The sequence below is a fragment of the Heteronotia binoei genome, chromosome 8, assembly GCF_032191835.1.
Source record: "Heteronotia binoei isolate CCM8104 ecotype False Entrance Well chromosome 8, APGP_CSIRO_Hbin_v1, whole genome shotgun sequence".
Classification (NCBI taxonomy): Eukaryota; Metazoa; Chordata; class Lepidosauria; order Squamata; family Gekkonidae; genus Heteronotia; species Heteronotia binoei.
Window position 1 is genome coordinate 74,122,435 of NC_083230.1, and position 18,512 is coordinate 74,140,946.

Genomic DNA, 18,512 nt, shown 5'->3' on the forward strand with positions numbered 1-18,512 from the left:
GTTCCGCCCTCTCTTCATTACCTGTTACAATTTCACTTTCCTGCCCTCGCAATGGGCCTGCCATGTCCGTGCTCTTTTTCTTACTCTGAACATAAGAATCCTTTTTTGTTGTTTTTAGCATCTTTGGTCAGCCTAAGCTCATACTGAGCTTTAGCTTTCCTAACTTTCTCTCTACAAGCACTGCTGATTTGTTTATTTTCATCCTTGGTTATAAGGCCCTCCTTCCAATTCCTAAAGGAGTCTTTTTTATTTCTCAAGTCTTTAGAGAGCTGTTTATGGAGCCAATTCGGCTTCTTTAGGCTTCTTCCATTTTTTCTTCTCATAGGAATCGTCTGTGACTGCGCTTTCAGTATTTTGCTTTTAAGAAACTTCCACCCCTCTTGAACCCCCTAAGTATTTCTGACCATGGGATTTTACCCAGAATAGTTCTAAGTTTATCGAAGTTTGCCTTTCTGAAGTCCAATCTATAAGTCTGACTACATATATCTTTTCCCTTCCCTAAGACTGTAAATTCCAAAATCACATGGTCACTACTGCCATGTTTTATCTGAGCTTCTAGGATTGTAGTTTTAAATAGCTTCCAAGCTTCCCCAAGGGTTTTGACCTTATTTACCTTTCCTTTCAGTTTCCTCTTCACATGCCTCCTCATCTCAGAGAATTTACCTCTTTTAAAGTTAAACGTGGTTGTGCTGGTCCTTTTGGGCAACTCCCTATTTATGCAAATGGTGAAATCAACATTATGGTCACTGCTCCCAAGTGGTGCAATCACTTTTACATCTCTCACCAGGTCTTGGGCATTACTTAGGACCAAGTCCAGGATCACCCCACCCCTGGTAGGTTCTGTGACCATCTGCTCCGTAGCACAGTCATTGAGAGTGTCTAGAAACTCAATCCTAAATGAATCCTAAAGCCTAAATAAATTTAGCAATGAATCCTAAAGACTAAATAAAATTAGCAATGAATCCTAAAGCCTAAATAAAATTATCTAAATATGAAAGGGAAAACTAAACACACTAAAGTAACTATAGCTATGTATACTTTGGCAAATGAGCATTACCCTGCATATTCTCTATCCTTGCTCTTTACTCCTCTGCCTCTTTTTGTGTCCTACTCTTTGGATTATAAACCTTATATAGTAGCAATAACAAACAATAGGTGAGAAGGACAGCTGTAAAATACTATGGCCTCTCCCATGAACTAGTGCTGAAAGCATTATGTCCAATGGACACGCATGTTGTTTCTCTGAGAATTGTGCACACTTTTTGCAATTTTCATGTTCCCAATGAAAAAGAAAAAGGAGCACCAATGGCGCAATTGTAGTTCCCAAGTTAGTGATGCTTTCTCTTTTTCACATTACTGAAACTGAGGTGGACAACAGAACAGCAGTTGCTTATAGCCCACAGAGCATACAAAAGGCTGCAGGTTGTTCATAGGCTGCAGAAAAGCTCTAAATTATATAAACCCTGGTCCAGCTCTCTTAATAAACAAGCAGTTATACAGCACAACCACAGTGGACCCAGATGAGAATACTGAGACCAATCCATAAGAAAATGTGCACAACAATTCAATATAGTCTTAATGAGAACCACACATCAGAAGTGGGCATGCATCAACATAAACATCTATAACAGGGGTGGGGAATGTCTGGCCTGAGGGCCGTTTATGATCCTCGAGATCACTTGGTCTGGCCCTTGGGGATTGCTGGGCTGAGCCGAGCCACATGGTGACCTCCCTGGGGCCCAGCTGACTGATTGTCACATCTTGGGGCGCAGGCAGGAGAGAGTCTAAAGTCGGTCCAAAGTCAAAGTTCAAGGAGTCAGTCAGGAGCTGAGTCACCACAGCAAAATCGCAAACCAGAAGAAGTCAGCGTCGAAAGCCAAAGGGTCAGGGTGCTAAGGAATGCAAACCAGTCAGGAACTGGAATCAGGAAGGAGCGTGCATGCAAGCCAGGGAATCGACTTGTTGCTTCCACGAGGTTGCCAAGTCCAGGGCGTGAGTTATATGGGCACATCAATCAACCTACTTCCTGGGTGGTTGTAGTTCCTCTAGTAATCAGGGCTAAGAGATCCGAAGCACTGGTGTGCAGCGCATCTGTTTTCAATCAGAGCCTGTCAAATACGCGTGTGCATCCTTGAGATGGGAGGGAGAGAGTTTGGAGGAGACTATTGTCAACAGCCGGCATGGGTGCCTGGAATGCGCAGGGTGTGATTGACGGCCCAGCTGTTGGTTCTTCCTGGTCTGTTAACCCTTCCAGCTGCCCCTCCTCAGGGCTCATTACATTATCCCCCCCCTGCAGAACCCCCCTCCGCAGATGGGCCAGGCCAGTCAGAGTAGGCTGTGTGGAACTGTTGCACGAGGTCAGGGGCATGCAGGTTGTTCCCAGGAATGGTCCTCAGGGCCATAGCCTTCCCAGTCCACAAGGTACTGGAGGTCCCCACGGTGGATTTGAGAGTCTAGGAGCTGGTGGACCTCGTATTCTTCCTCATCATTGACCAAGATGCATGGAGGCAGCGGTCAGATGGGATCCAGTGTTGTACCAGGAACAAGGAAGGACTGGTGGAAGACTGGGTGGATGCGGAGGGTGGCTGGAAGCTGTAGCCAGAAAGCAACGGGGTTGATTTGGTCCACAATCAGATAAGGCCCCGCAAAGCGAGGGTCCAGCTTGTGAGACCAGCCAGGCCGACGCAGGAATGGATGGAAAGCCAGACGTGGTCCTCGAGCTTCAGTGGTGGTCCACCTGCCTCTTTCGGTCGGCGGCTGTCTTGTAGGCCTCTTTACCTTGTTGGAGCTGCTCTCGGAGCAAATCCTAGAGAGCCCGGAGTTCCTGCAGGTGCGCATCAGCAGCAGGGACTGCTGTGGGGGGCAGTACTGCAGGGAAGAAGCAAGGGTGGTACCCATAGGTGGCTGCAAACGGGGTCTGTTGCGTGGATACGTGCACAGCGTTGTTATAGGCAAACTCGGCGAGGGGTAGCAAGGTGGTAGCAAGGTGGTGCAGCAACGCAGGTATTGTTCCAGCATGGTGTTAGTGCGTTTGGTCTGCCCATCCGTTTGGGGACAAATGCACCTGGGTGCCTAAGCTGGAGTGCAGGTCTTGCCAGAATCAGGAGGTGAACTGGGGGCCTCAGTCTGAGATCAAGTGTGCCGGGAGCCCGTGCTGGAGGTAGAGCTGGGCTGTTTCAGGAGCTGTTGGCGGCTCGGGACATGAAACAAAGTGAGCCATCTTGGTGAAGAGGTCCACCATCACCAAGATGCAAGTGTGTTCCTTGGACCTGGGGAGCTCGGTGATAAAGTCCAGGGAGATGGTGTCCCAGGGTCCTGCAGGCGTGGGTAGGGGATGCAAAAGCCTCGGGGGCTTATGCTGGTACATCCTTGGCCCACCGGCAGACCTCACAGGAACCAACATAGCAGGCCACATCAGCACGGACACGAGGCCACCAGAACTCCAGTATTAGCAGGTGTAAGGTCTTGTGTTGGCCGAAGTGCCCCGAAGGAGGGGAGTCATGGTTCAGGCAAAGCACGTTGGCCCAGAGGGGCCCCAGAGGCACGTATAGGCGCCCATGGTGCAGGAGAAGACCTTGGCAAGTAGAGAGGTCCCCGGCCGGGCTGTCTTGCACTTCCAGGAGGCATTGCTGAGCCCAGGGGTCTTGGGCCTGGCTGGCCTGGATGTCTGCCACCAAGGTCGGGCGAGTCGTTGTGGCCCCAAAGACTGAGGGTGCATGGATAAGCCTAGTTGGGGTCTTCTCCATGAGAGGCACAGTGAACTCCGATTTTCGGGAGAGGGCGTCTGCTTTCCGGTTCTGGTTCTGCAGGATGTAAGCGATCCGGAAGTCAAACCGGGAAAAGAAGAGGGACCACCAGATTTGACACTGGGTGAGGCGTCGAGCAGTCTGTAGATGTTCCAGGTTCCGGTGGTCAGTCAGGACCTGGACGGGGTGGCGGGCCCCTTCAAGGTGATACCGCCAAACCTCGAAGGTGGTCTTGATGGCCAGGAGTTCCTGCTCCCAGATGGTGCAGTTGTGCTCTGTGGACATCAGCTGCCGCAAGTAGTATGCACAGGGTTGTAGCAGCTGAGAGGGGTCCTCCCGTGGGATAGCACTGCGCCAAGGGCCACGCTGGGAGCGTCGGTCTCTACTGTGAACGGCAGCTGTGGGTCTGGGTAATGCAGGAGCAGCTTGGAGGTGAAACAGGTTTTCAGGGTGACGAAGGCATGGTCTGCCTCTGGAGTCCAGTGAAATGGCTCTTTGGGCCAGAGGAGCTGGGTCAGAGGCGTAGTTACATCGGCATAGGCAGGGATGAACTGGCAGTAATAATTGGAAAAGCCAAGGAACTGCTGTACGTCCTTGCAGTTCCATGATGTCTACCAGGTCAGGACCGCCTTGACTTTGTTCAGGTCCATCTGAGTCCCATGGGGGTGAGACGATGTGGCCAAGGAACTAGACTATTAAGTCAAAGGCACACTTCTCTAGCTTGGCGTAGAGACCATGCTCTTGCAAGCATTGCAGGACCTAGTGGACGTGCCCTGTGTGCTGGGTGGGGCTTTGGGAATAAATTAAAATGTCATTTAAATAAATGATCACAAAGGGGTTGAGCAGGTCGCGGAAGATGTCATTCATCAGCCATTGGAAGACGGTGGGGGCATTGGTCAGGCCGAAGGGCATCACGAGGTACTCGTACTGGCGGGTCCCGAAAGCTGTCTTTCATTTGTCTCCTGCATGGATCCGCACCAAGTTGTACACGCCCTGTAGGTCCAGCTGGGTATAGACCTGGGCCTCCTTACGGCGATCCAGTAGTTCTGGGATCAGTGGCAATGGGTAGCGGTTCCAGACGGTGATTTTGTTCAGGGCCTGGTAGTCACTGCAGGGCCAGAGCTCACCGCCTTTCTTCTTGACAAAGAGAACAGCGGCGGACAGCAGGGACATGGATGGCCGGATGAAACCCCGTTCCAGGTTTTTGGCGAGAAAGTCCCGCAGGGCTGCTAGCTCTGGTTCGGACATGAGGTAGAGCCGCCCCATAAGCAGGGATGCCCCTGGTACCAAATCGATGGCGCAGTCATAAGGCCGGTGTGGGAGACAACCTGCATGCCCCCGACCTGGTCAGCCCCCTTTTCCTCAAAGACATCAGCAAAGTCTGTGTAGGCCAGGAGAAGTAGAGAACTGGCAGCCGGGGCAGCAGCGGCCAGGGTGGCCAAATAGGCCTGGTGAGGACAAGGGTCCTTGAAGCTCAGCTTTCCCTGTGCCCAGTCCACGAGGGGATTGTGTTTCACAATCCAGGAAAGTCCCAGAATGAGGGGAAAGTGGGGTATGCGAGCAACATTGAATTGTACTTGCTCATGATGGTGTTGGATCTGGAGCGTGACTAGGCGGATCTCCTGGGTCACTGGACCGAAGCGGAGGAGGTGCCTGTCGATGGCTTCGACCAGGGTCTGGGTGTTTTTGTCCTGCACCGGGATCTGGTGTTGCTTCACAAAGGCCACGTCGACGAAGCAGCGGGTGGCCTTGGAGTCAACCATGGTGTAGACAAATAGCCAGCGCCTGTCTGGCAAGCCAAGTGTGACTGGTACGAGGAACAGGCCCTGGCCGGCAATGTAGGGTTCAGGGGACCCGGCTAGGTGCCCTAAGTCAGGGGGCCCACTCAGACTTGGGGCTGGTCTTTTACTGGCGGCAGTGGCACAGTACTGGGCTGGGTGCGCTTGGCGAGACAGCCAGAGAAGTAAACCCTAATCCTCCACAGTACAGGCAGAGATTCTGTGAGCGGCACCGTGCTTTTTTCTTAGGGGTAAGCCTGTTAGCATATGAAATGCTCAGTAAGGCATGAGGCAAGGGAAGCATGCTGATCTGACAGCTACTGTCATAACAGATGTCATCAGTATTCTAGCAAGGCTCTGCCAAGTAGGAACTGGTTCTAACCAGGTGGATGATGCAATAAAGTGATGAGTGCAGAATGACTTGGCACTGGAAGCTCATTGGTGCAGTGACTAATGGTTTTGTATATAAGTAAGGCTATGCTGTACATAACTACCCCTACTACTCTAGATGGATGTCTGGCGGAGCACTTTGATGGAGAGTCTGTATATTTGTAAATAAACCTATATATAGTTAAGTACACATAGTGTTGTTGGACTGTGTCTTACTATAGCAATTCACCTACGTGGACTGTTGGTGACTTGAGTGGACTGGTGGTGGTAAGACTAGGCAGTCACAAATCTGCTCACTCAAACAACGACAGAGCCATGGCCGTGCAGCCCTGAGATGCATGGGCTCAGGGTTGTCAGTCCTGGGGCTGGTGTGCATCAGGGCTGGCACTGTCACTGGGTGGCGAGGCAGCTGAGAGGGACGGACACTGCTGCATGCTTGGCGGCAACTTTCCAGGTGGCCATCGATGCGGAGACACAGCATGATTAGGTCTTGCAGCGTGGCCGGTCGGTCTACTCGTGCCAGCTCATCAAGGACTTCGTCAGCCAGCCCCTTTGTATAGTGGTCCATGAGGGCAGCCTCGTTCCAGGCCAGGTCTTCGGCCAGAAGCTTGAACTCAGTGGAGTACTGGGAAACCGAATCTCTACCCTTCTTCAGGGCCCGGATCTTCCAATTGGCGGTGGCTGCTTGCTGGGGGTTAGCAAAAACTACTGTCATATGATCCAGAAAGCCCTGGTAGTCAGTCAGCAGGGGTGATGGGGCTATAAGCAAGGGGGTAGCCCATTTAGCTGCCTGCCCCTTTAAGAGGCTGACAATGAAGCATACCTTGGTCTTGTCATTGGGGAAGTGTCTGGCACATAATTCAATATACAGTTTGCACTGTGCCAGGAAGTCCTCCACCTTCCCAGCTAACTCTCTGAGGGAAGCACCGGGCATTTAGATGGGCAGCGATGGCAGCTTGCAGCTGCTGTTGCAGATGAGCCACCATTTGGTTGAGGTGCTGCACCTGCATAAGCAAGGCTGCTAGCTGCCCAGATCCTCTGCTTGCCTCCTCATCCATCTTGTGGAGTGAGTGTGTGGGTGGAAGCAATCTGTCACGTCTTGGGGCGCAGGAGGTGGGAGTCTAAAGCCGGTCCGAAGTCAAAGTTCAAGGAGCCCGTCAGGAGCAAAATTGCAAACCAGAAGCAGGAGTCAGTGTCCAAAGCCAAAGGGTCAAGGTGCTAAGGAATTCAAACCGGTCAGGAACTGGAATCAGGAAGGAGCGTGGATGCAAGCCAGGGAATTGATTTGTTGCTTCCACGAGGTTGCCAAGTCCCGGGCATGCGTTATATGTGCACATCAATCAGCCTACTTCCTGGGTGGCTGTAGTTCCTCTAGTAATCAGGGCTGAGAGATCTGAAGCATTGGCGTGCGGCGCATCTGTTTCTCTCAGTGTCTGTCGAAGATGCGCGTGCATCCTTGAGATGGAAGGGGGAGAGTTTGGAGAAGTCTGGTTGGCAACAGCCGGCGTGGGTGCCTGGAATGTGGAGGGTGTTATTGATGGCCCAGCTGTTGGTTCTTCCTGGTCTGTTAACCCTTCCAGTTCCCCCTCCTCAGGGCTCATTATACTGATGAGGATTGTAGGGTCCAGATGTGCTGTTCAGCAGCCTCCATGGCTGGCAGGGATCGTGGGGCGCAGCCACGCTGAACAGCAATCTCCCTGGGCCTGGCTGGCCAGCCAGGATCACTGTGGGGCCTGGAAAATGTCTAACATGCTAATATTAGGGAATGTGGTCTAATATGCTAATGAGTTCCTGCTGGGCTTTTTCTACAAAAAAAAGCTCTGGACCTAGGCATTTGCCTAGGGCGGCAGGCCGGGGGGGGTGTCTGCCAGATTAGGCTCTCCCCACATGACTTCAAATAGAAAAACAATTATTTGCTTTAATTTTGCTGGTCTGAATTATTTTCCCTCAGCAGAGCACTGTTTTTTAAGTTGATAAGTTTGTATGGCCCATGAATGATATTATAAATATCCAGAGTGTTGGGATCCACAGTATTCAATGCAGCCAGCCCATACCACACCAGGAATGCCATTCTTTCAAGTTTCCACCCCGTTGCATAACTGTCTGCACTAATACCAAACAGAGACACATGAAATGAAGATGAACAACACAGTGGTACTCATTACTGCAGCTATGCCACCTGGGACCCAGTAGGGTCTCCCCATGGAGGGGTCCCATATGTTTGGACCCATAAGCCATTGCCATCCAAATGACACTTATTCACCACCTGTGTAGGTTGAATGTATGTACTTCATCTGCTTCTTGCACTACATAGGGTTCTAATCCTGCAAGGCAGTAGGTGCCATGATTGCTTAGTCAACAAATCCACAAAGTACAGTGGGGCAAGCTTCCAGTCACACATCCAGCTTTGCTCTGGCCCTCACTGGGGGGTGGGAGTACCCTAGCAAGGGACTGTACCAATAGCTGTGAGAATATATTATAATAAGACAACAAATCAATATTTTCCTTGAAATATAGTAAATGCATCATAATCCAGTTGCCATAATCCTCCTGCAAGAACTACCAGTCCCTCCTACCAGTAGCCTTCCCACAAGCAAAAAGCTGTGTTCCAGGTTACACTAGGGTTGTACATGTCTAAGTCACCTAAGTTAATCTGTTTTTCCTTCTTTCAGAACCCAAGGTGGAATACAAAATAAAACAGTGAATCCAAACAAAACATATAACAAAACAATCTGTTACTCATGGAGACTAGCAGTTACAGTTTAGTCACCTGTGCTACTAATCAGTCCACAAATTTAAAAAAAAAATTAAAAACCCTTTCAAATCCCTTATTTAAAAGTTGTTTTGTACTTCTGAAAACTCAAGAGGGCCTTTCTCATTGTCTTGAATGCTTTTCTACCATATGGGAAAGCTTTATCATAATAATTTTTCATCAGCTACTGAGAAGACCCATGTTTGTACAGCTACAGTCCTTATTTCCTCACAGGAGGGAACATAAATAGGTCTGCTATGAAGATTTTAATTGCCACAAGGTTTATATCGTTAGAGACAGTCTTGGGGGGAAGGAAAAAAAAACAGGTTGTAAAGGGCTTTAAAGATTCAAACCAACACCTTATATCAAACAAGGAAACAAACTGGCAAATAGAGTAAGAAATTCAAAAGAGATATGTGATAAAAGCAGCTAGCCCCCTGCCAGTAAGTGGCCTGCTGCATTCTGAATCAGTTGTGGTTTGAGTTATTTTCAAGGGCATACCAATAGATCAATACATTACAGTAGCCCAGTATCAAAGTTAGTGTGCATAGATCAGCATGGTCAGACCAGCTAACTCCAAGATGGGGATAGTTTCCAAGCCAAGTGCAGCTGACAAAAAGCACCCTCAGCCACCATAAACATCTGTTTCACTACTAAAAGGACTAGTTCCAATAAGACTCCTAATCATTTTACCAAGTCTGTAAACAAAAGACCCACTTCATTCAAAGCACACAAGGTAACTCTCCCTAACATATCAGCCCCATCTCTGTCTTGTCTTGTCTGCCCTCTCAAATCCAAAATCAAGAAACCAACAAGATAGAGTAGCTTACCAAGGCTTACTCAAAGAAGACATTGAAGAAGAAGACATTGGATTTATATTCCGGCCTCCACTCAAGAGTCTCAGAGCAGCTCACAATCTCCTTTATTTCCCTCCCCCACAACAGACACCCTGTGAGGTGGGTGGGGCTGAGAGGACTCTCACAGCAGCTGCCCTTTCAAGGACAACCTCTGCCAGGGCTATGGCTGACCCAAGGCCATGCTAGCAGCTGCAAATGGAGGAGTGGGGAATCAAACCCGGTTCTCCCAGATAAGAGTCCGCACACTTCACCACTACACCAAACTGGCTCTCTCTCAAAGAAATGGAGAGCTGGATATCATCTCCAAAACTTTAGACAATCTCATGCAAAGGCCATACATACAGACTAGCACTCAGTAATAATGGCACATGCAGGTGACCAACCAGTTAAGCCTCCTAGAAAATTAAGGGCAGGGGGAGCAGAAAAGCGGCAGTAATAATGCTTGGTGTTTCATTCAATCATATTATTACACTTGGAAGTAATGTTATATGCATTCAGTTTGCTATTGTAGAGTTCAGCCCTATTGATTATACAGCAAGCAAATGCGACACCACTGAAAATGATTAAGAAACTATGCTTGCTAGAACTATGAAAGACAATGGATTGGAGACAAGGCATCTGCAAATGGAGCAAGTCAGTGCAAGTGATTTTAACCCATTTCCCTAGCAGCTCCATTCTTTCTCTGAAAGACACTAGCAATGATCAAGGGACCCTCCAGAACAGTAGTACTTACTCTGCAGATGGCATAGAGCCATATTCACATTTATCATCAACCAGAAGAGTCGTGTGACTACCATGCACCACCTCACCAAACACAAACATGCAATAACATAAGAGACAGCTATTAATATTAAAATATAACTATGACCTTTTAAATGAGCAGATCATTTCTGAACATGTAATGTCGTCTCTCCCCACCACGTTTCAATCTTGTGTATCTGGAATGAGAGGAAAGACTCGACCTTTCTTACCCCTCAGCATGAGAAAGAGCAGCTGTGTCACACAGCAAGATTGCCAAGGCTCACAGAGAACAAGCTGGCCATGGAGAAAAGGAAGTAATATCATCAGCACCCCAATGTGGACTGTTTGCTCTTTTCCTGGGTGGCTGTTATGGCAGCTGTACTCTCTCTCCTCCGTAGCTAGATTTTCTCCTCCTGGTAGCCATTTGAGTGGTGGGATGGAAGTATACAGGGCATTGTGGGGAGCTGTTAGAGACCCTTTTCTTCCATCCTTGGCATGAAGCATGCAACTCACAGCTTACCTGTTCTCTAGTTCCCATACTGGCTACTGTTTCAAAATGAGAACTTCTTGCCTACCATAATCACTGTAATGCAATGGTCTTGGTCACTTTCACAGAACAATGTACAAGATGCCACATTGGTGAAAAATGTCCAGAAGAGTCATATTTGGCAAACATCATAGTTTGCAGATTCTGATCTAATGGCAAACTATAATTTGTTGCAAACGCATAAAAAATTAATTATTTTGCTATGTGTGAAGGAAGGAGGAATGGGGAGATAGGATTCGCATGAGCAAGCCTGGAGATTCTTTCAAGACACATCCACATAATAGCAGATTATGGTGCGTCACTGCAACCAAATCATGCCTTTGATATGAAGTAGGTTTGCAAACCATGGTTTCTACTAACTATGATCTTGTGTTATGTCTGAATTGACATAGTATAGTTACGGTCCCAGTCAGTGGTTGATTAGAGTCACCCCTGAGCTGAAAGAACAGCCAGAGTTCCATCTGTTCCAGCCAGAGTTCAAAGGCTGGTTCCTATCTTTAAGGCCCTAAATAGCTTGGGACCAGGGTAGCTGAACTGCCTTCTCTTGTACTGAACAGCTCACCCATTAAGACTGCTTCTCAAATGTAGAGGTGCAATGAATAAGCCTCTAGAGGGCTTAGTGCTGTGATAGCAAAAGGAGTGTTTTGCATAGAAGCTTTATTTAGTGTGGGATGAAACTTGCTATGTTTGTGTCATGTACGCATGCGTTTGCTGTCACCAGGCAGAGTAAGTACGATGATTTATAGGTTGATGTTGTGGAATGCTGTGATGTCATAGAACTAATAAAAGCAAGGCAGAGGTGCGAAGGAGTTACATTCCCCACGCAAATCTCCAGTGCACTTGGAACTCCTCTCAAGACGTCTTCCCTGAGTTTTTATTGCCTCACAAATCTTTCTATCAGCATCGCAAGTGTTAGGAGCAGGTACTCCAACACCCAAATCCAGATCTATGTTCCTCCACCTTCAGTGATGAGGCTGGTGGTAACAACACAGGACATTTCCTATGGTGGCACCTTGCCTTTAGAATCCCTCTCCCTTGAGACTCACTTGGCACCTACTTTACTGTACTTTAGATGTAATGTCAAAACGTATATTTTAACCCAGGCTTTTAATTAGGCATTTTATTTTTCCAGTTACCTTATAATCTGCTTCTATTCTGAAGTTTATTTCACAGAAAGTTTTATTCTGTTTTTATGTCCCTGGGCATATTTTAATGGTTTTTCTTTATACTGATGATTTATTGTTTTAATTGTAAGTCATGTTAGCAGGACTCTGGAGAGGTAGTACAGAAATCTAATAAATAAATAAATAACCTCTCTGTGTTTCTAGTAATTTCTATCCATAGAGACAAGAGTAAATTGATGGACATGAAGGCAATTACACAGCTTTAAAGTTTGGTTCCTTGCTGCATATCTGGCAAATGACACCAGGGTTGAGTCTAATCTCTTTTTAGAGAAAACCACAGTTGGCAAGATCTGTGAAGTGAACCAATGTCTTCTACAAATCCTTCAAATATGTCTTTAAAGTGCTTCAAGACTAAGCCCCTATTAAATACCCTACTGCAAGAAAAAAAGGATTTTGTTTTGTTAAAATAAAAATCCATTCTATATTCCACCAATACTTCTCACAAATTGGACTCTACATTAAAAGTAGGGCTTGTTTTGTAGAAGAAGCCCAGCAGGAACTCATTCACATATTACCTACCTACACCCCCTTATGTCACCATTGTTTTACACACGGCTTTTTTGTAGAAGTGCAGCAGGAACTCATTTGCATATTAGGCCACATCCCCTGAGATCAAGCCAGCCAGAACTGTGTTCATGTCTGCTCCTTCTCAAAAAAGTGTGCAGGGGTAGAAAGAAATAAAATTCTCCCCATTGGTAACAAGAATTATTTGTATAGTATAGTTTATTCAGCAATTATTTTTGAATCTGAACCTCATTACTATCATCATAATAAAAGAACTAAAGTAGGCAAACTGTACATGTTCTTAGTTCACTGTACTTGTATGTGCTTTAAATGAAACAAACAATTCAGATCTTGATTCCCCTTATTAAATTAAGCATTCCAGTATGCTATTATTTTAAAGTTCACCAATGTCCCCAAGATAATTTCACTTAAAACTTGGGCTGGAATATTTAAAACTTGGTAGCAGTATAGAACTAAAATCATTCAGAACTCCCTCCAACTTCTGATCTTGAAATGACAGTAATTGATAATATATATATATAGCAGTAAAGATATTGTCAAAAGACATACAAAGTTTTAAGCCTTATGGTCAATTAATAAGTGATTATATAGAGAAGAAGAAAAAGCGTTTGGATTTTTACCCCACCCTTCACTACTGGAAGGAGTCTCAGAGCAGTTTACAATCTCCTTTTCTTTCTCTGTGCACAACAGGCACCCTGTGAGTTAGGTGCCGCTGAGAGAGCTCTCCAAGAACTGCTCTTGAGCAGAACAGTTTTGAGAAAACTTGTGGCTGACCCAAGGTCACATCAGCAGGTGAATGTGGAGGAGTGGGGAGTTAAACCTGATTATCCCAGATAAGAGTCTGTGCACTTAACCACTACATCAAAATGGCTCTGATATCTGATAATTATGCTGTCAACAAGCCATAACCTATATACAAGAATAGGAAAACCAAGACACGTGGTCACCCAGATATCTAAAGATCTGATACTGACACTTGAAAAAAATATATATATTGTCTAGACAGGTACTTAAACATTTTATTCTGGCTCTTATATATTAGGAATGTTTTATGACTCTCAGTTATAAACATTCACATTTTTCCTAATTTCTTTCCCCCTGCTTTTGCATTTGTATACATTTGCTTGCTTTTAAAAATCCCTCCCCTGCATTAAAAAAAAGCCTTGGTAAAAATTCACAGGAGTTAAAAAAAGTAGCAAAACCAAGATGCTTACTACTTTTTTAAAAAATCTAGAAACAATATATAACTTTGTTTTAGCAATCAAATCACATAATAAATGCTTCTATTCCATCTATTATTTATTTTTTAAAGTAAACAAAAAAGTTTTCTTAAAGAGATGATTCATTCATAATGATTATGAATGAATTTAGTAAAAGAAATCCTAAGAAAATTAAAGTATAATAGCAGGAGAAATTGAATGTCACAGTACAGAAAGTTGTTAGTTGTACTGACCTGAAATTTTAATATAAAGTGTAGTGATACATAAAGTTCATATTTAATAAGTGATGCTTATTTTGAAATGCATCCAGTCACTTTTTACATAGATTACATCATAATGGTACTAAATATTCCAAAAACATACTGTAATTAACCAGCATACTAATGAAAATTGTGATTAGGCTGGTTGCCATAAAACTGGGGGGAAACATTAAGAAAACTCTCTATTTGCAAAAAGACAATGTAGCAACTTGACCAAATATTAAACCTGTTACTATGCAGAATCATGAAAAAATACATGACCCTTTTTAGCTGTCACTAGAAACAGTATTCCTTACTTCAGGCCTGCTTATTTTCCTCTAAGGGAACACAATTAATGGATTAGTTCAAGTTTTAGGTCAATAGTATGTCAGTTCATTCTAGCTTGCTGTGCTTAGTTCTGTTGTAGTCTTAATAGAGGACTATGTGCTGCAGACCTCCTTTTATTTGACTAAAATGCTTGTGAAAAAATGCTTCTCTCACCTGCAGCTGAATGATACTTAACATTATGTCATTAATGCCTAACATAAGGTTTTTTGGTATTTAGCTGGTTCTGTTCATCCAGAAATGCTCAATAAGCCACCTCTGCACAATCCTAAATTTCTATCACCTGCTGCATGTTATATAGCTGGCCTGTTATTATGAAGATTACACGTCTTCACAGAATACCTTTATTAGTGAAAAATGGTTAATTTTACTGCATATAAGGGAACTGTATATAGGGATGGGGAAAAGATAGTTTTCCATACAACTAAAAACATGCAATTTGCCTGCCTTTTACCAAAAAACTGGTCACATTTTTGGTCATATAGAAAAAAGCAGCTTAAAGACACCTGAGAGGAATGATACCAACACACTCATGAAACTGCCCGATACACGGCAAAGTTCTGCACCAATGCAACTAAAACCATACAAGCTGCTCATACACCGAAGGAAAGAAATCCAAACATTGCATTGATAGTACCAAATCCTAAGACATTAAGCACATAGCATACATGCCCCTCCCTCAGTTGTTCATGCTTAGAGGAAAGAAACAATTTCTAGTAACTATGATTAATTCTAGCCAGAATGAGGGGGAGGGAGAGATTTGAGGAGGAGGAGAATAATAATAATAATGAGAAAGTTACTATCCCCAGTAGCTGGTGGGGAATCATATCCCTACCTCAGCAAGTTGGATAACGGAATAGGTCCAGATCCACTGCCCAGAAGCCCTCCTTTCCTGCCAGCCAGGAGTTTCTCCACCAAAGCCACATTCCCAGTGCGAGCAGCTTCCAGCAGTTCCTGATCCTTCCCCATGATTGGGAACCATCAAGAACCCTCCTCCCCCACGATATATAGGTTATTCCCTCCTTCACATTAAAAACGACCCTCTCGGCAAAAATAATCTTCCCTCCTAGATTCTCAAACAAACTGAGCAATGAGGATGTTCTTGCAGCCTTCCCAGACCACAGACAGAAGGAGTAGCTGTAGCAGAGAGCGGGAGGAAATCACCTCCAGTTTTCACTAGATCATTTCTGGGTGGAGTGTGGAAGAAAAAGGATGGGGAGGGGGAGAGAAGGAAAAAGACAGAATCTTCGCCTCCTTCAGCCCAAATTCTAGAAGGGAAGGGAAGGCTCCGTTCCTGTGCCAGGTTGAAGCGGGTGAAGAGTGAGGAAGATATTAACGACCAGCAGGGCGCGAAAAGGGGAGGTGCAGTCTTGGCCATCCAAGGCCCGTTGCTGAGGAGACCAGAGTCCTCTGCTTCTGAATGGCTGGCGAGGTACTGGTCCCCCTCCCCTAGTTGGCTCCCAGTCGCGTGCCCTTGCTCTAGCTCGTGCTGTGTTAGGGATTCTGCTGCCCTCTCCCTCAGCTATCCATCCCGCCCGAATAAGGAACAGCAGCGATCGGCAGCTCGCCTCGCGCTCCACTGCGGCGGCGGCGCGCGCGCGAGGACACATGAACGCGCTGGGCTGCCTGAAAGGAGGCGCGCGTGATAGGATGGGGCGGGGGAAAGAAGGGGCGAGTACTAACTTCGCGTCATTTTAACATAGCTGTAGGGAGAGTGGTGGTGGATTGAATGAGGGAGCGTCAGCCTGTGGGAAAGGATGTCTTTGCCGCTAGCCCGGCAGGTATGAGACCTGAGGAAGGAAAAGAAAGCCTAATTTGTCCTGGTATTAAATGGCGAGAAACGTGTTGGTCCCTTTCCCAGCCTCTCCTCAAATTCCCTGCAGCGCAATGGGGTGAGCGAGGTCTGAAAAAACAGGGAAACCTCGGTTAGGAAGCACACAATTTAAACAGTCGTATATCATAAACTGGGAGCTGGTGAAGAACTGGGACGAGCCAGTTTGGAAATCCAGCCCTCTCTCCAAAATCTCCTGCATCAGGCCCGTAGCTACGAGGGGGCCTATGGGGACACAGCACCCCCCCACACACACACTTCTGGAAGAGGCTTCCTGACTCTGGGGCCCCAACCAGCCCTTGGGGCCTCTGCCATAGCTCCAGGGCAGTGGAGAGGTCACTTCTGGGGTGGGGAGGGGACCCTTTAACTGGCATGGGCTGGGGGCTGCTTCTGCTGCGGGCTGGCGCGTTATTTTACTGGTGGGGAAGAGAGGGCGGCAGTGAGCTTGCCACAGCCCTCCCTTCCCTACCACTAAAACAGTGCACAGACCAGCAGCAGTTGCTGCAAGTGGGGCGAGGAGGGGCAGCAAGCGGGGGAGCACTGCTGTGGTGGGTGGGGACAAGCGGAGCACAGTGGCTGGCGGAGACGGGGGTGTCACCTGCCTAAGGCCTATTCATCCTAGAGTCGCTGCTGGCAGCAGAAGCAGCCCCCAGCTCCCCCTCGCTACTTAAAGGGCCTGTGGATCAGGTGTTTCGCAGGCCCTTAACTCGCACGGGGGGGGGGGGGCTGCTTCTGCTGCTGGCCCTCATGTGATTTTACTGGTGGGGAAGTGAGAGCGGTAGTGAGCTTGCTGGAGCCCTCCGTTCCCTGCCACTAAAACAGCACGCGGGCCGGCAGCAGTCATGGTGAGTGGGGGGAGAAGGGGTGGCGAGCGAGCAGAACACCGCTGCAGCAGGTGGGGGCAAGCGGAGTGCCATGGCTGGGTGGCGCAGCGGGGGGGAGGTCGCCTGCCTAGGGTCTATTTGCTGTGGAGCCGCTCCTGGCAGCAGAAGCAGGCCCCAGCCCCCCCTAAAGGGCCCATGGATCAGCTGTTTCGTGGGCCCTTAACTAGCGCAGGTGCCTGCTTCTGCTGCCGGCCTGAGCGTTATTTTACTGGTGGGGAAGAGAGGGTGGTGGTGAGCTCACTGCAGCCCTCCGTTCCCTGCCACTAAAACAGCATGTGGGCCGGCAGCAGCAGCAGTCCCCAGCCCTCGTGCAAGTTAAAGGGCCTGCAAAACAGCTGGTCCATGGGCCTTTTAACTGGCCTGGGGGCTGCTTCTGCCCCCAGCCCAGAAGCAAGTTGGATGGGGGGAGGGCGGTGGCGAGAGAGAGAGGCAGGCAGGGAGGGAGCCAATAGAGGGAAGGTTGTTTGTGGCACTGGGCAGGGCATCAGTGCCCCCCCCCAAATGTAAATACCCCCCACCTTCCAAATTCTGGCTATGGCCCTACTCTGCGTGGGTCTGAGCAGGCTAATTTCCCCCCTCCCTCCTTTCCAACTTAATTGACACTCAGAGGCTCCCAATCTTATGTCCCTCCAGCAGGATGATTTTTGAGACGATTTTTTAATTAATGTAAAGTGTGGTATTTTTCTGCATACCTGAGAAATCTTCCAAGTAGGCAAAAATCTCTACCATGTTTGTGGGTGGCTCCATTCTATCATCCACAGAGAGGCAAACTAGTTTGTTATTAGATATTGTTAAAAAAGTAAAGGTAGTCCCCTGTAGATATTGTTACTGATTTATTAAAGTAATATTCTTTATACTATTAAAGTGCATTCTCATTTCTAAAGAATCCTTCTCACAATGCTGCTCCCTCCCAATCAAGTAACACTACAGAGCTGGTTCAAATCCAATGATAAAAATGATAGAACAGATTCTTCAAAGGGAAATTATTGTTGTACTTAAGTCTTCTTATTTCAAGATAAGAATTACTCCGCTGGTCCATAGTACAGAATCACAGAATTATATCACCACTAGGAGTAAGGCCCGTTGTGATAAAAAAAATAATAATACTGGCTCTAGAAGGAGGCTCTGAGTGAATGCCCACCACCCTTGCTGTCTTCCTACCCACCCAAGTGAAGACATTGACTCCCCACACACACCTCAAGAGGAGCTGATCTCTGCCATCTAGAGAGGAACTGTAAATCTGAATGATCTCCGGTGGTTACCCAGGAGGAAATGGCATTGTACCTGTCTGAGGTCCTATCCCTTCTCAAACCTCACCCTCTCCAGGCCCCATCCCTTAAATCTCCAGAAATTTCCTAACCTGGAGTTGGCAACCTATCTCCTTTCCTTTATCTGTCCCTCTTTCAAGTTTCCATGGCCTTCCCCCTCCCTGCAACCACTCCATAGGAAAATGACAGTGTTTCTTCACAGTGG

General features: G+C 47.1%; 1 protein-coding gene across 1 annotated transcript in view; it reads right to left on the reverse strand.

The window, feature by feature from the left end:
• ANKS1B (ankyrin repeat and sterile alpha motif domain containing 1B) overlaps positions 1–15,893 on the reverse strand; it is an 831,045-nt gene extending 815,152 nt beyond the window's left edge. Inside the window, exon 1 of the mRNA XM_060245226.1 lies at positions 15,160–15,893. Coding sequence (XP_060101209.1) covers positions 15,160–15,293 — 134 coding nt within the window. The 5' untranslated portion in view covers positions 15,294–15,893. The remainder of the gene's footprint in view (positions 1–15,159) is intronic.
• Between the last annotated feature and the right edge of the window lie 2,619 nt (positions 15,894–18,512).